The sequence below is a fragment of the Labeo rohita genome, chromosome 22 (assembly GCF_022985175.1).
Source record: "Labeo rohita strain BAU-BD-2019 chromosome 22, IGBB_LRoh.1.0, whole genome shotgun sequence".
Classification (NCBI taxonomy): Eukaryota; Metazoa; Chordata; class Actinopteri; order Cypriniformes; family Cyprinidae; genus Labeo; species Labeo rohita.
Genome location: NC_066890.1, coordinates 66,103,656 through 66,121,288, shown reverse-complemented (window position 1 = coordinate 66,121,288; position 17,633 = coordinate 66,103,656). Strand labels below are relative to the sequence as shown.

The 17,633-nt window shown below is 44.6% G+C and overlaps 1 protein-coding gene and 1 pseudogene across 1 annotated transcript; one reads left to right on the top strand and one right to left on the bottom strand.

Annotated features, from left to right (window-relative positions):
- LOC127153479 (interferon-induced very large GTPase 1-like) overlaps window positions 1-11,165 on the top strand; it is a 112,306-nt pseudogene extending 101,141 nt beyond the window's left edge.
- Window positions 65-15,934, bottom strand: LOC127153498 (uncharacterized). The gene is made up of 2 exons (XM_051094574.1): window positions 15,907-15,934; window positions 65-1,092 (listed from the first exon to the last, which is right to left on the bottom strand). The coding sequence occupies exon 2, from the start codon at window positions 719-721 to the stop codon at window positions 275-277; it is 447 nt and encodes a 148-aa protein (XP_050950531.1). The 5' UTR covers window positions 722-1,092; window positions 15,907-15,934; the 3' UTR covers window positions 65-274.
- Window positions 15,935-17,633: the final 1,699 nt, after the last annotated feature.

Sequence of the window (17,633 nt, the reverse complement as noted above, 5' to 3'; positions counted from 1 at the left end):
GTAAACAGTCCACACAGGCAAACAATCCGACAGGGGCAATCCGTAAACTCAATAATCCAAAGACAAAGCAAGACAGCAACAGGTAATCCAACAGAGTAATATAAATGCTCGGTAAGGCAGGTTTAACTGGCAGTACTTCGCAACCTATTGAGCACATGGTCAGTCTTTAAATACTGCCAAACAGGAAGTAGCAGTAAAAGCAGCAGAGGGAGCATGCAGGCAGTCCTGGGGTGAGGGCTCCCTCTGCTGGCTCGGCGTTACAGAATCCCCCCCCCTAGGAGCGACTCCTGGCGCTCAAAACAACAACAGTCCAGGTGGGTGGGGGAACAGAGGCAGGTGTGGCAGGGAAGTTATAAATGGCCTTCATGGCCATGACAGGACAGGCAGAGAGTCCTTGGGGAAACGCCGCCCCTTTAGGAGGTTCTGCAGCCGGAGCTGCTGCTTCTGGGGGCATTGGCGCAGACTCTTTGACAGAAGAGGCCTCTGGCATAGACTCGTGGACAGCCGAGGCCTCTGGAGTAGACTCGTGGACAGGCGAGGCCTCGGGAGTAGACTCGTAGACAGGCGAGGCCTCTGGAGCAGACTCGTGGACAGGCGAGGCCTCTGGAGCAGACTCGTGGACAGGCGAGGCCTCTAGAGCAGACTCGTGGACAGGCGAGGCCTCTGGAACACAGTGTGCAGCCCACGCACTGAAAATGGCGATGGCCATTACAGGCAGCATAGTAGATAGTGGAGTGTCTGTTGACCTCGAGGGTGTTGATGCTATGGGCTTATGGCTTGTGAATGTGGGCTCTGCGTGGCGTGGGAGCGTGGGCTCTGTGTGGCGTGGGAGCGTGGGCTCTGTGTGGCGTGGGAGCGTGGGCTCTGCGTGGCTTGGGAGCGTGGGCTCTGCGGTTTCAGCTGAGATGTGAGGTAGTTTGAGAAGGTTAGAGGGGACCTGGTGAGGTTTTGGTAGGACAATAGTTTCTTGCCTTGACTCAGGGAGGCCTGCCGTGGCCAGACTTGACTCAGGGAGGCCTGCCGTGGCCGGACTTGGTTCATGAAGATCAACTGTGGCTTGGCTTGGCTCATGGACGACAGCCGCAACTTGACCTGGCTCATGAAGAACAACCGTGGCTTGGCTTGGCTCAGGGAAGACCGCAGCAATTTGACTTGACTCGTGAAGATTTGCTGCAACATGGCTTGACTCAGGAACAACATGGCTTGACTCAGGAACAACATGGCTTGACTCAGGAACGACAGCTGTAACGTGACTTGACTCGTGGGGAACAGCTGTGACTTGGCTTGACTCGTGGGGAACAGCTGTGACTTGGCTTGACTCGTGGGGCACAGCTGTAACGTGACTTGACTCGTGGGGAACAGCTGTGACTTGGCTTGACTCGTGGGGCACAGCTGTGACTAGGCTTGACTCGTGGAGAACAGCTGTGACTTGGCTTGACTCATGGAGAACAGCTGTAACTTGGCTTGATTTATGGGGAACAGCTGTGTCTTGGCTTGACTCATGGAGAACTACAGCTGTGTCTTGGCTTGACTCATGGAGAACAGCTGTAACTTGGCTTGATTCATGGAGAACAGCTGTGTCTTGGCTTGACTCATGGAGAACCACAGCTTTGTCTTGGCTTGACTCATGGAGAACAGCTGTAACTTGGCTTGATTCATGGGGAACAGCTGTGTCCTTGCTTGACTCTGTTACTTGACTTGACTCTGTTGCTTGACTTGACTCTGTAGCTTGACCAGGCTCTGTAGCTTGACCGGGCTCTGTAGCTTGACCGGGCTCTGAAGCTTGGCCGGACCCTGGAACTGGACTTGACCCTGGAACTGGACTTGACCTGGAAGCCTTGGACTTTGGCGCAGCAGCTGTAGCTTGACTTGACACAGGAGACACAGCTGCAACTTGACCTGACTCTGAAGATGCACCTGCAGCTTGACTTGGCTCTGCAGCTTGACTTGAATCAGGGGCAGCTGCCGCAACAAGAGGGAGCGCCATCTTAGCTGTCCGTACAGCCATTAGGGGTGAGTCCAGCACGTGGGTCATCATGTGGCGTGACTTGGAGACAGCAACCATCTTATGGAGTGGCTCTGGGATGGCGGCCATCTTGTGAACTGGCTTGGGGAAGGCGGCCATCTTGTGGACTGGCTCTGGAATGGCAGCCATCTTGTGAACAGGTTTGGGGATGGCGGCCATCTTGTGGACTGGCTCTGGGATGGCGGCCATCTTGTGGACTGGCTCTGGGATGGCGGCCATCTTGTGGACTGGCTCAGGGACGGCGGCCATGACGTGAGCAGGCCCTGGAGTGGCAGGCGTGGCGTGAGCAGGCCCTGGAGCGGCAGGCGTGGCGTGAGCAGGCCCTGGAGCGGCAGGCGTGGCGTGAGTAGGCCCTGGAGCGGCAGGCATGGCGTGAACAGGCTTTGGCTTGGTGGATGTGGCTTGAGCAGGCTTTGGCTTGGCAGGCATGACGTGAACAGGCTTTGGCTTAGTGGATGTGACTTGAGCTGGCTATGGCGTGGCAGGCATGACGTGAACAGGCTTTGGCTTGGTGGACGTGACTTGAGCTGGCTTTGGCTTGGCAGGCATGACGTGAGCAGGCTTTGGCTTGGTGGACGTGACTTGAGCTGGCTGTGGTGTGGTGGTTACTGCGGGATTGCGGGGTCCCTCGTCCGCAATCCCGACAGTAAAAGGTGAGCCGCTTAGTCGGAGTGCAAGGTCGATATAATTTTCAAGAGTCCATTGTGGGGTATTGCGTGGCAGGAAACGGGATATGTTTTTGTTTAAACCAAAACGGAAAATGTCCAATAGAAAGGTGTCATTAAAATCTACCTGGTAACATAGTTCGCAGAAGTCAGTTACATAGTCCTCTATGGAACGGTTCCCCTGTCTTAGTCGGACAAGACGATCTGCTGGGTTCATGGTGTGTTGTGTAACTTCCGCTGGATTCATGGGAGGCGAAGTATTCTGTAACAAGGACGCTGAGGCAGTAGTAGAATCCATACGCAGAAGTTTATTAGGAACAACAGCAAACACAAACATGCAAACAGGCAGAGGGTCGATAACCAATAAGGCAGTCCGAGAATGCAACAGTCCAAGGGATAATCCAGAGAGCGATCGTCAACAGGCAGATAAAGGGTCAAACCTTGTAAACAGTCCACACAGGCAAACAATCCGACAGGGGCAATCCGTAAACTCAATAATCCAAAGACAAAGCAAGACAGCAACAAGTAATCCAACAGAGTAATATAAATGCTCGGTAAGGCAGGTTTAACTGGCAATACTTTGCAACCTATTGAGCACATGGTCAGTCTTTAAATACTGCCAAACAGGAAGTAGCAGTAGAAGCAGCAGAGGGAGCATGCAGGCAGTCCTGGGGTGAGGGCTCCCTTTGCTGGCTCGGCGTTACAGTTTTCCTTAATCTTTCTTAGGCGCAGAGGAGCAACCCTATCTAGAGTCCTGGAAAAGAGAGTGTCAATAGTTTCTGTTACATCATCAAGTTTTTCTGAGCTATTGGACATGCTGAGAAATTCAGATAAGTCAGGAAGATTACTTAGAAAGCAGTCTTTTGTAGTAGAAGTGATGGTTCTACCATATTTGTAATAAGGAGTCAAATTTACAGTTTTAGTTATCTGGAGTATACACGAGACTAGATAATGATCAGAGATATCATCACTGCAGAATCTCAACGGCATTGACATCAATTCCATGGGACAGTATTAAGTCTAGAGTATGATTTCGACAATGAGTGGGACCTGACACGTGTTGTCTAACTCCAATAGAATTTAAAATGTCTGTAAATGCTGCTCCCAGGGCATCAATTTCATTATCGATATGGATGTTAAAGTCACCTACTATTAAGACCTTATCTGTAGCTAACACCAGCTCAGATATAAAATCAGCGAATTCTTTAAGAAAATCTGTATGGTGCCCTGGTGGCCTGTATACAGTAGCAAGTACAAACGACATGGGGGATTTATCATTAACACTTGTTTCTCTGGATAATGTTACATGAAGCACCATTACTTCAAACGAGTTATACTTGAAGCCCGCTCTCTGAGAAACACTGAAAATATTGCTATAAATTGTAGAAACACCTCCTCCTTTACCTTTTAGACGTGGCTCATGTTTATAACAGTAATCATGAGGGGTAGACTCGTTTAAGATAATGTAATCATCTGGTTTTAGCCAGGTTTCTGTCAAACATAGCGCATCTAGGTTATGATCAATGATCATATCATTTACAAAAAGCGCTTTTGTAGAGAGGGACCTGATATTCAAAAGGCCAAGTTTTATCATTTGTTTCTCTGTATTACGTAATTTTTTTATTTGTTGAACGTTGATTAGATTATTACTCTTAAATTGGTTTGGACGTCTTTTGTTTTGTCTAGCTCGGGGAACAGACACAGTCTCTATAGCATGATATCTAGGTGAAAGGGTCTCTATGTGCTGAGAAATAACTGATTTTGTTGACGTGAGGCAGCTAGTAGACGGTCGGATTAGCCAGTCTGTCTACTTCCTGACCTGGGCCCCAGTTAGTCAAGTGCAAACTCTAAGACTATATGCCATATTACTAGAGAGAAGATCGGCACCACCCCTGGAGGGATGAAGACCATCTCTTTTCAACAGGTCAGGTCTGCCCCAAAAACTTGTCCAATTGTCTATGAAACCTATGTTATTCTGCGGGCACCACTTAGACATCCAGCCATTTAGTGATGACAGTCTGCTATGTCTCTCGTCACCACGATACGCAGGGAGGGGGCCAGAGCAAATTACAGTGTCTGATATCATACTTGCAAGTTCACACACCTCTTTAACATTATTTTTAGTGATCTGAATTTACGTTTAGCATTAGCCAGCACTTTTAAATTTGCCAAGATGTCAGGCGCTCTGGCTCCCGGTAAACATTGGACTATGGTAGCTGGTGTCTCTATTTTCACGTTCCATACAATAGAATCGCCAATAACTAGAGCACTTTGATCAGGTTTCTCAGTGGATGCCTCACTGAGTGGGGAGAACCTGTTTGATGTTCTGATCAGAACAGAAGAGCGGTGTTTTGACCCGCGACTATGCCGTCTCACAGTCACCCAGTTGCCCTGCTGCAAAGGCGAAGTTACCGGAACCGAACAATGTATGGAACTTCCTGATCTAGTCGCATCCAAAGCCGTATCTGAGGCCCTCACATTCTTACTATCCTCGATTAAAGTTTGGATGCGTGTCTCTAGTTCTGAAATCTTCTCTGTCAGCCTAACTATTTCCCTGCATTTATCACATGTGAATCCCTCGCTGCTGACAGAGATAGATAAACTATGCATATGACAGGTGTTGCAAGTAACCAGGAAAGGAGAATAAGCCATTACTCACCGTAGTTGTAGAACAATTTCAACTCACCACTGTTGTTTGATGAACTTGTGAAGAAAAAAAGCAGGGGGAGAAAGCAACAACGGTTGTAGAGGCGGATAGAAAAAGTAAAAGTGAATGGCAAGCTAACCGGCTAACTAAAAGGATTTATGCTGATATCACCACACTTTGCCAGGGGTGTTTCCAAACTTTTGGAGGGCAGTGTAATGTCTAAAACTATTTAATTATTTCTAAAATGCATGGTCCATGTCAGCTTTTGTCAGATCACAAATGTTCTGTAAGATAATTTATACAGAAGCCATACTGTCTAAAACCAAAATGTGAAGAAATTAAATAGTAATAATAAAATCTAGCAATCTCAAAATGAGCTACAAATCATTTCTGCCTGAAAGGTTTGGTTGTTACAATATAATTAAATGGTTCAAATTGAGTAGTAGTAATGATAATAATAATAATAATAATAATATGTTAGACAGAGGCTGTGCATAAATTAACATTCTAGTCTTTTCTTTCACAGGGAACTACAGAAGAGTTTAGAAAAGAAACAAAGAAACCAGATCAAACAGAAAAAGAAATGATTACAGGCTCAAAAATACTCTTTGACAGATTTCATCTTAAAAGCAGGAATGAACTGAGAGCTGCAGATGTTCTTCAGATAACTAAACATTCATTACAGTCCAATGAGTCTTGTGCTGAAGAGGAGCTGATTCAGACTTTCATACAAAAACTACTTATGATGGACTACAGAGCAAGATACATTACTGTTAGAGATCCCAGTGAACAAGATCAGATACAACAAAGACATAATGACTCATCTAAATATGAGTGTGACATTTTCGAAGAAATGTTTTTGTCTGATGAAGGAACAAGTCAGTCTGGGCAAATTCACTCGATGGATGTCCAGATGGCCGTGTTTCATTGTGCTGATGGTTTCCTGAAGCAGCTGATGGTCACTAAACTGTCCCAGTGTCAGTTTGCTCTGCCTCTGCTTGTTCCTCATCCATTCACACGACATATTGAGTTTCCTCTCTGGACATTCAGACAAATCAACAAGAGCTGGAAAATCAAAAACACCAACAATGAAACCATCAGTCAAACGCAGCCGATCTACAAGGCAGAAACTCCTATGGTGTTTTTCTTCAGATTTGGCTCTGTGTCTTCATCCAAGTCTCAGCTGATGAACAGTCTGATCAATGAGAAACACAACACGTTCTTCCACAGGAACTGCCCAGGCAGCAGCAGAACCAGAGTCCTGATGGATGGAGTGGTGGAGATCGCCTGGTTCTGCCCCTCTGGAACAAATGATGATAAATTCACGGACTGTGTTGCGTTCTGTAATTTACACGGTGATGCAGGAGACCACGAGAAACAGCTGCAGATCCTCACTGAAATGAGCTCAGTCAATGTTGTTCTTCTACCACAACTTCAGAAGAATGATAGAAATATGATAAAATTTCAAGATCTCTGCAAGGACTCTAAGCCACTCATTTGTCTTCTTACTGAGAATGCTTCAACTCTCAATGAGACATGGAAAGGAAAATACAAGATCGGTCTAAAAGACAGAAATCAGTCAGATGTATCTGAAGAACTCAGAAGAGCCATAAATGCTTGTGTCTCAGGAATACCTTCCACTTTCAGACTTGAAGATGTGTCCAAATACTCAGACATCAGTGTAGATGTGGAAGATGATGATGACTGCAGGAGAGGAAAAAAAAAACAGCAAAGGAGATGATAAGTTTACTGCAAAAGAAAAATCTTGCGGAAACCAAAGAATCATTTCTGCCTCACCAGGGGAAACTGTGGCATCAGTGGAGTCAGAAAAACAAAGAACTGCATCAACCTCAAGGAGATGAGCTTGAAAATGAAATAAGTAGAAAACAAGTAGAAATGAAGAAAATTCGTGAACAACAGCATGAATCTGACATCAGTGAGTTTGTGCAGCTCTTTATTAAAGAAATGAACTCAGATTCTGCAAATAAGATGTTTTTCCCCAAATGGCTCAGTAATGTCCTGGATGAGCACACATCAGGTGATCTTTCTGCTCTACATCACAAGTATAATGAAAAGTGGTCAACAGTATTACAGCTAAATAAGAAACATGATAAATCTGAACAACTCAAAACTGAACAAACTGAACTTGAGAAAATATCTGAGGAACTTCAAAATGCAACCTTTGGTTTGGAGCACATCATGAGGGAGATCGGACAGATCTATGAATCATGTTCATCTCTGAACAAGAACAAGAAAGACCTGCAGATTCCCTTCTCTTCTCTCGCGAGTCTTGCAGCAGAGATGATGATCTCTGGATTTCCACTGGAGCTGATGGATGGAGATGCTGCTCATGTTCCTGTGATCTGGATCTCTGCTGTTCTTGATCAACTCACCCAGAAACTGGGAGACCAGAGAGTCTTTGTGCTGTCAGTTTTAGGGCTTCAGAGCTCTGGCAAATCCACCATGCTGAATGCCATGTTTGGACTCCAGTTTGCTGTCAGTGCTGGCAGGTGCACCAGAGGAGCTTTCATGCAGCTGGTCAGAGTGTCTGATGAGATGAAAACACAGATGAAATTTGATTATATTCTGGTTGTTGATACTGAAGGTCTTCGTGCTCTAGAACTGGCTGGAAGATCGACAAGACATCATGACAATGAGTTGGCCACATTTGTTGTTGGTCTTGGAAATTTGACTTTGATCAACATTTTTGGAGAAAACCCATCTGAGATGCAGGACGTTCTGCAGATTGTTGTTCAGGCCTTCATGAGGATGAAGAAGGTCAGACTGAATCCCAGCTGTGTGTTTGTGCATCAGAACGTTTCAGACGTCACAGCTGGAGAGAAAAACATGGAGGGAAGGAGACGACTGCAAGAGGCACTGGATGAGATGACAAAACTCGCTGCTAAAGAGGAAGTGTGCGATGTTGAGTGTTTCAGTGACGTCATTAGATTTGATGTTCAGAATGATGTGAAGTATTTTGCTCAGCTCTGGGAGGGCAGCCCACCCATGGCCCCACCAAACCCAAACTACTGTGAGAACATTCAAGACCTCAAGAAAACTATTATGACTCATGCAGAAACATCACATGGAATGAGGCTGAAAGACTTCAAAGTTCGTATTAAAGATCTCTGGGAGGCTTTACTGAATGAACGATTCGTCTTCAGCTTCAGAAATTCTCTGGAGATTTCAGCCTACAGGAAACTGGAGACTGAATACAGCAAGTGGTCCTGGAGTCTTCGCAGTGCCATGCTGGAAACTGAGAACAAACTACACAACAAAATAGAAAATGAAGCAATTCATGAGGTTGAGGAATCTGATCTTCAGAGTGAACTTAAGGAGACCAGTAAAGAAGTGAGAAAATCAATGTCAGAATTCTTTGAGAAAGATGCAGATGCAAATATACTGATTCAGTGGAAAACATCATTTGAAATCAAAATCAAAGAGCTACAGGAAAGTATTGTGAGAGAAACAAAGAGGAAATTAAATGAGATTCTTAAGCAGCGAGACCTGAAGAAAGCGATTGATGCTCAGAGGACACATCATGAAAACACTCTCTTTGAAAAGAGCAAAGAACTTGCCTTAAAACTCAAAGACAAAGCAAATGATGAAGAAACACTAAAGGAAGAGTTTGGTTTGTTTTGGAAAGAGTGGATGACAATAATCAGCAGAGACACTCCAGCAATCAGAGACATTGACATAATGAGAGATGTGAGAATGATCCTCAGTGACGTCTATGAAAGTGTTCCTGTAGATCACTGGAAGAACAGCAGGGACATTTTCTCTGTGCTGAGTTATTCAGATTATGTACAGTCAAAGAAATCAAGTGAATTTTTCACAAATTCTTGCAGATCAGTTAAAACAAGGCTGGGTTACAGTCTCTTTAAGGAGGATGAAGCCCAAATAAGATCATTAGTCAGTGATGTTGAACAACAGACAGACAAAATGATTCAGTCATTTAACATTTCAAAGATGGGCTACAACATCATCTACATTCAAAAACTCATAGATTACATCAAAGAAAGAGTAAATGAACATCAGGACGGATCAGTTAATTATGTGTTCAAGAATGAATTCTTCATGGATTTGGTTCTTTTCATCTGTAAGAGAGCAAATAAGTTGATCACTGACCAACACAGATTGTTCAGAGAGGCCAATGATCCCAAAATATATGTTAAGAAGAAGGAAGACGAGTATTATAGTATTTTCCAGAAATACTGTCGTGGAGCAACATCAGCTGCCATTTTTGGTGAGATCATCTGTCAGAAACTCAAAAAGCCCATTGAACAGAGCATCTACAAGAAGACTGCCAGACAGTTAGCAAATGATATGAGAACAGACTGTCCATCACTGAACGGAAACAGATCAAATCTAGAGAAACACATCCTGAAGACACTGGCAAAAAAGAAGGATTTTGACAAATACATGAACTACATTCACAAACCCAGAGATCACTTCAAGAGTTTCATCAGTGATGAAGTCAGTCGGTACATCACTGATAACTTCAGTGTCCGTGTTTTACCCAAGATGAAGAAGAACATTGAACTCCTGGAGCAGAAGATCATGGAAGTTGTGTATAAATCTACTAAACATGTTCAAGGCAACAGTGGAGATGTTGGTTTGTGGTTGAAGAGTTTTGCACAGCAGCTCTCAGATGAGCTGATCTTCTCTGAAAAAGACCTCAGTGGAGTCAAACATGATGATGTTGATGATTTCAACCTCCTAAAAGACGTGATAAAGAAAGAACTTCCTTCTATAATATCAGACATCAGCAGTAGATTTGACACGAATACTTTTCCAGCTAAATTGGACCTCAGGTTCAGGCCAGATCAGCTTCTGATTGATGACTTATGTCAGTGCTGTTGGGAACAGTGTCCATTCTGTGCAGCCATCTGCACCAACACCATAGAAAACCATGATGGAGATCACAGTGCTGTTTTCCATGGAGTGAATGGAGTAAATGGGTTCAAGTTCAGGGGTACAACAAACTTGTGTGTTTGGATCTGTACAACATCAGTGGCAGGCAGTGATCGATCTTTTTATCCCAGTGACTCAGATGATAAATCAGTCCCATACAGTGAATACAGAAGAGCAGGAGGAGATTATGCGAAGTGGAGCATCACCCCTGATCTCTCTGAACTGCCCTACTGGAAATGGTTTGTGTGCAGATTCCAGAAAGATCTTGAAAAATACTACAAAAAGACATTTGATGGTTATGGTAAGATCCCACAAGAATGGACAACATACTCAGAACAGGGTGCTATTGAGAGTTTAAATAAATATGTCTAATTTAATTTAGGTCTGTGATACAGAAAACAAATTGAAAATATTTTGTTCCTGACTTGACATCAGTGAGGCTGAAATCATCTAATCTTCAGCTAACAGAATACATTAGAGCAGTGGATTATAATGTCTCCTTTGTCTTGCCCATTTCAAACCTAAAAGCATTGAAATATAACATACTATATCATACTCATGCTGAACATGCCATGTCCTGACTATGCAAAAGGGCAAATTTCTTCCTTTGTAGGATGTCAGAACTCAGTTGTAGAATTAGTCTTCATATGAATGCATACACAGTGCAATGTATCTCCATGCAATTATTTACTGATGTCACCCTGATAATTAAGTAGTGTGTTTTAATAATTGTAATCTGATTACAAGAATATGATAATGCATTAGAAATTGAGATAAAATAAATTGTGTTACTCCCAAACCTGCATGTGACACAGTTAATATGAAAAAAAAACACACTTTAGCACTCTGTAAGCATGTTCTGTTGTACATTTCTTGATTAAGTAAACTCTGAATAAATCTGTTATTTCAATTCTCTAAAGTGTATTTCTGTTTAATATTCAGATCACATGCATTTTCAACACAGTTTAATGGAATAAAACCTACAGTACATACTTTATTCACACTGAGTGTTACTCCATATACAACATTCAAGTGATCTTACTATGACTGCAGATAGCAACTGCAAACATGTGAGGTTGTCATGGCAAAAAAAGATACATCACACATGGATTACATAAGGGTCATGCTACATAAAGTAAATGGCCTTCCTTCTAACATAAATGACAACCAATTCGTTGTTAATGCAAAACTTTCCATATCTGCTTTACAATTTATGGATGTTATTAATTACTCAACACAGTTACCAGAAACTGGTTTATTTTCTATTCAGTAATCATCAGCAAATCAACTTGCAATAGAACGACTTTGCTTCTCTGCAAATGATACCATTGTAGCTCAGGACAATAAAAAAAAAACAGTATGTAATTATTATGCAAGTTGATATTCTGATTATAATTTTTTTCCAAGCACATTTTACCAATTACAAACCACATCAATCTTAATAACTACTATTCATTGTGTATTTAATCATTTATAAGTGATATATAATTGTCCACGAAGGCTGGAAGTAAAAAAAATCCTTATATTCAGGTGTGCGTAATTATTAAGCAGGTTTTCTTTTACAGATAAAATGAGCCAAAAAAGAGATTAACCTCAGATTGAAAAGTCAACAATTATTAAATGGTCATGAGAAGGATGTGATACTAGAATTTAAAAAGTTAAGGCATGATCATTGGACAGCAAAATGTTCATTGGGTCAGCAGGGTCAAAAAAAAAAAAAAAACAGGTGGAGAGGAAAAGACACATTATATGAAAGAATTACAAATTAATGTAAAAAAACTGGGTGTGAAACCATCAGGAACTATTTAGTCTTCAGCGCCACCATTTTCCAAAACTGCAAGTTTTCAGGTTCTCAGTGACTTTGCTTGGGTAAAAAATCCTAAAAAATGACCCTCAATAAGAATAAAATGCTGAAGTGTTGTGGAATACATGAAGACAGATTTTTTATAGGCTTTATAGACAGCTCAGTTGAGATTGACTCTTGTAGGACCAGCACCACATCATCTTGTACCACTCTTTAAAGAATTAATCTTCAGGAATCTGGCAGTAAGTTTTGGGAGTTCATTTTTAGTCCATCCTTGTAAAACAGACCTTTCAAGATAGGAGATGGACTAAAAATGAACTCCCTTAACTTAGTGGTGAAGAGAAGTCTCCTTGTCACCCTTACATGTTCAAAAAAGAGAAAAACAGACATTTAAGAAAGAAATAATTTACCTGTTAAAAGTATGTTGACAGTCTGTGTAGCTGGATTGTTGAGCTCCAGAAAATCAGTAATGAGCCATCTTTTTTTTTTTTCTATTATAGGGTTTTACATTAAAACAACAACAACATCATGTAGTGTGGATAAGGTACTTTTTTATTGACATGCGACCTAAAGAGAGGAGCCTGGAAAATGGAGCGCAGCTGGATGAAAACAAAACTAGAGGTTTTAAAAACTGCAAGATCTGATTACTTTTCAACTCTTTTAGAAAAAAAGCAAACATAACCCTAGGTACAGTGGCTAAGTTAACAAAAAATAAAGAACCAACAGGCACTGACTGTGCCCCTCAGCATAGCAGTAATGACTTTATGAACTACTTTATTTCCAAGATCGATACTATTAGAGACAAAATTGTCACCATGCAGCCGTCAATTACAGTCTCGCAATAGATAGTGTCCTTTAGATCTCCTGGGGAACTCAGGAGAATGAGTGGAAATTCCACTCATTCTCTACTACAGGAGAAGAAGAATTGTATAAACTTGTTAAATCATCTAAACCAACAACTTGTATGCTAAACCCTATTCCATCCAGGCTACTAAATATCATAGATCCTCTTCTGAATATTATTAATTCATCACTGTCATTAGGATATGTCCCCAAAAGCTTCAAATTAGATGCTATTAAGCCTCTCATTAAAAAAACACAACTTGACCCCAACAAATTAATTAATTACAGACCAATCTTGAATCTCTCTTTTCTGTCAAAGATATTAGAAAAGGTTGTATCCTCACAATTATCTTCCTTCCTACAGAAATATGATATCTGTGAGGATTTTCAGTCAGGTTTTAGACCGTACCATAGTACTGAGACTGCTCTTATTAGAGTTACAAATGATCTACTCTTATCATCCGATCGTGGTTGTATCTCTCTGTTAGTGCTACTGGATCTTAGTGCTGCGTTTGATACTGTTGACCACAACATTCTCTTGAACAGACTTGAAAATTATGTTGGCATTAGTGGTAGTGCATTGGCATGATTCAAATCATACTTATCTGACCGGCATCAATTCATAGCAGTGAATGAAGAGGTATCAACTGCAGATACCAGTCAGCAATCGCTGGCAAAATTTTTTTTTGGATCATATAAAATAACTTGAAAATAGAGTCAGGGCTTTGGTGTCAAATAAAAACATTTCATATTTTTTTTAGGTTAGATCAGACTTGCCAGCGATGTCCTGGGTTTGTCCTCAGATACATTTTTTATTAATAAACATTAACTACAGATACCAGTCAGCAATTGCAGGCAGTTTTTGTCAAATAAAAACAATTTCTGTTTATATAAAATAACTTGAAAAAGTGTGAAGGCTTTGCTGTCAAATAAATAAATACATTTCATATTTTTGGACGGTTACAGCAGACTTGCCAGCGATCTCCTGGGTTTGTGCTCAGATACATTTTACATTAATAAACATTAACTACAGATACCAGTCAGCAATTGCAGGCAGTTTGTCAAATAAAAACATTTTTCGTTCATATAAAATAACTTGAAAAAAGTGTCAGGGCTTTGGTATCAAATAAATAAATTTCAAATTTTTGGATGGTTACCTCAGACTTGCCAGTGATCTCCTGGGTTTGGCCTCAGATACATTTTACATTAATAAACATTAACTACAGATACCAGTCAGCAATTGCATTCAGTTTCTGTCAAAAAAAAATTTTTTTGGATCATATAAAATTGTAATGAGGACCCTGGGAAGCGTGTAAGATCCAGAAGCGAGCTTTATTTGAACAGATCGTAGTCGACAGGCAGAGTCCGATACCAGCAAACAGATATATCCAGGGCAACACAAACTCGTAGTCCAAAACACAGGCACAGTCGAAAAAAAACAAGAGTGAGCAGTCCAAAAGTGACAAAGAAACAAGGCTAAGAAACCGAACAAAACTATGGCAATAAACAGAGTAAAACTAAGGCAGAAAACAACGACAAAACGATGACCATGAAACAAGACCGTGGAACTAAACAAGGCAAAGAAAACAGATAAACGCTTGGTAGAGTCCGTATAACAAGGCAATACTTTGCAACCTATTGAGCACATGGTCAGTCTTTAAATACTGCCAAACAGGAAGTAGCAGTAGAAGCAGCAGAGGGAGCATGCAGGCAGTCCTGGGGTGAGGGCTCCCTCTGCTGGCTTGGCGTTACAGAACCCCCCCCCCTAGGAGCGACTCTTGGCGCTCAAAACAACAGTCCAGGTGGGTGGGGGAACAGAGGCAAAACAGGGGGTGGGACGGAGGGCCAGGTCCATGTAGAGCAGGTGGGCCTGGATCGTGGAGCAGGGACAGACAGTGAAGCACTGGAGGACCTGGATCATGGAGCAGTGGCAGACAGTGAAGCACTGGAGGACCTGGACTGTGGAGCTGTGGCAGACAGTGGAACCTTGGAGGACCTGGGCCGTGGAGCTGTGGCAGATAGTGGAACACTGAAGGTCCTGGGCCGTGGAGCTGTGGCAGACAGTGGAACACTGGAGGTCCTGGGCCGTGGAGCAATAGCAGACCGTGAAACACTGAAGGGCCTGGGCCGTGGAGCAATGACAGACAGTGAAACTTTGGGGGACCAGGGCCGTGGAGCAGTAGCAGACTGTGTAGTACTGGAGGGCCTGGGCCGTGGAGCAATGGCAGAGTAGGGGACCATGGTGGGGCAGGCAGAGCAGGCAGAACAGGAAGCCATGGCGAGGCAGGCAGAGCAGGCATAACAGGGAGCCATGGCGAGGCAGGCAGAGCAGGCATAACAGGGAGCCATTGCAGGGCAGGCAGAACAGGCAGAGCAGACAGGAGCAGGGATATCCACAGTGGGACTAATGACATGCATAGTGGAGCGGTGTGTACATGAATGCTTACTTTGGTCTTCTTGATTGCGACATGGCAGGTAGAGAGTTCATCGTGGAACGCCGCCCCCATAGGAGGATCTACAGCTTGCGCTGACACCTCTGGGGGCATGGGCGCAGATGCTTGGGCAGGTGTGGCAGGGAAGTTATAAATGGCCTTCATGGCCGTGACAGGACAGGCAGAGAGTCCTTGGGGAAACGCCGCCCCCTTAGGAGGCCTCTGGCGCAGACTCGTGGACAGGCGGGGCTCTGGAGCACAGTGTGCAGCCCACACACTGAAGATGGCTACGGCCATTACAGGCAGCACAGTAGATAATGGGGTGTCTGTTGACCTTGAGGGTGCTGATGTTATGGGCTCTGCGTGGCTTGGGAGCGTGGGCTCTGCGTGGCTTGGGAGCGTGGGCTCTGCGTGGCTTGGGAGCGTGGGCTCTGCGAGGTCAGCTGATATGGGAGGTGCTTTGAGAAGGTTAGAGGGGACCTGGTGAGGTTTTGGTAGGACAACAGTTTCCTGCCTTGACTCAGGGAGGCCTGCCATGGCCGGACTTGACTCAGGGAGGCCTGCCGTGGCCAGACTTGGTTCATGAAGATCAACTGTGGCTTGGCTTGGCTCGGCTCATGGACGACAGCAGCAACTTGACTTGGCTCATGGAGATCTGCAGTAACTTGGCTTAGTTCATGGAAGTTAGCTGTGGTTGGACATAACAGACAACCCAACTGTAACTTGACTTGACTCAGGAACAACATGGCTTGGCTCAGGAACGACATGGCTTGACTTAGGGACAACAGCTGTAACGTGACTTGACTCGTGGGGAACAGCTGTGACTTGGCTTGACTCGTGGGGAACAGCTGTGACTTGGCTTGACTCGTGGGGAACAGCTGTGACTTGGCTTGACTCGTGGGGAACCACAACTGTGTCTTGGCTTGACTCGTGGAGAACAGCTGTAACTTGGCTTGATTCATGGGGAACAGCTGTGTCTTGGCTTGACTCGTGGGGCACAGCTGTGTCTTGGCTTGACTCTGTTGCTTGACTCGACTCTGTTGCTTGACCGGGCTCTGAAGCTTGGCCGGACTTGGAAACTTGACTTGACTCTGGAACTGGACTTGACTTAGCCTTGGACTTTGGAGCAGCAGCTGTAGCTTGACTTGACACAGGAGACACAGCTGCAGCTTGACCTGGCTCTGCAGCTTGACCTGGCTCTGCAGCTTGACCTGGCTCTGCAGCTTGACTTGAATCAGGGGCAGCTGCCGCAACAAGAGGGAGCGCCATCTTAGCTGTCCGTACAGCCATTAGGGGTGAGTCCAGCACGTGGGTCATCATGTGGCGTGACTCTGGCTCTGGGATGGCAGCCATCTTGTGAACAGGTTTGGGGATGGCGGCCATCTTGTGGACTGGCTCTGGAATGGCAGCCATCTTGTGAAGAGGTTTGGAGATGGCGGCCATGTTATGGACTGGCTCTGGGATGGTGGCCATCTTGTGGACTGGCTCAGGGACGGCAGCCATCTTGTGGACTGGCTCTGGAATGGCAGCCATCTTGTGAAGAGGTTTGGAGATGGCAGCCATCTTGTGGACTGGCTCTGGGATGGCAGCCATCTTGTGAACAAGTTTGGGGATGGCGGCCATCTTGTGGACTGGCTCTGGGATGGCGGCCATCTTGTGGACTGGCTCAGGGACGGTGGCCATCTTGTGGACTGGCTCTGGAATGGCGGCCATCTTGTGGACTGGTTGTGGGATGGCAGCCATCTTGTGAACAAGTTTGGGGATGGCGGCCATCTTGTGGACCGGCTCTGGGATGGCGGCCATCTTGTGGACTGGCTCAGGGACGGCGGCCATCTTGTGGACTGGCTCTGGAATGGCGGCCATCTTGTGAACAGGTTTGGGGATGGCGGCCATCTTGTGGACTGGCTCTGGAATGGTGGCCATCTTGTGAACAGGTTTGGGGATGGCGGCCATCTTGTGGACTGGTGGTGGGAGGGTGGCCATGACGGGAGCAGGCCCTGGAGCGGCAGGCGTGGTGGGAGCAGGCTTTGGCTTGGTGGATGTGGCTTGAGCAGGCTTTGGCTTGGCAGGCATGACGTGAACAGGTCTTGGCTTAGTGGACGTGACTTGAGCTGGCTGTGGTGTGGCAGGCATGACGTTAGCAGACCTTGACTGAGTGGGTGCGACTTTGGCAGACATGGCTTGAGCAGGCTCGGCATGAGAAGGCTGTGATATGGAGGTTACTGTGGGATTGCAGAGTCCCTCATCCGCAATCCCAACAGTAAAAGGTGACCCAGCCAGCAACAATGCAACATCAATATAT

What these genes read in the sequence shown, in the direction of transcription:
- LOC127153498 (XM_051094574.1), bottom strand. Translation starts at nt 721, where the DNA reads ATGCTGCCTGTAATGGCCATCGCCATTTTCAGTGCGTGGGCTGCACAC.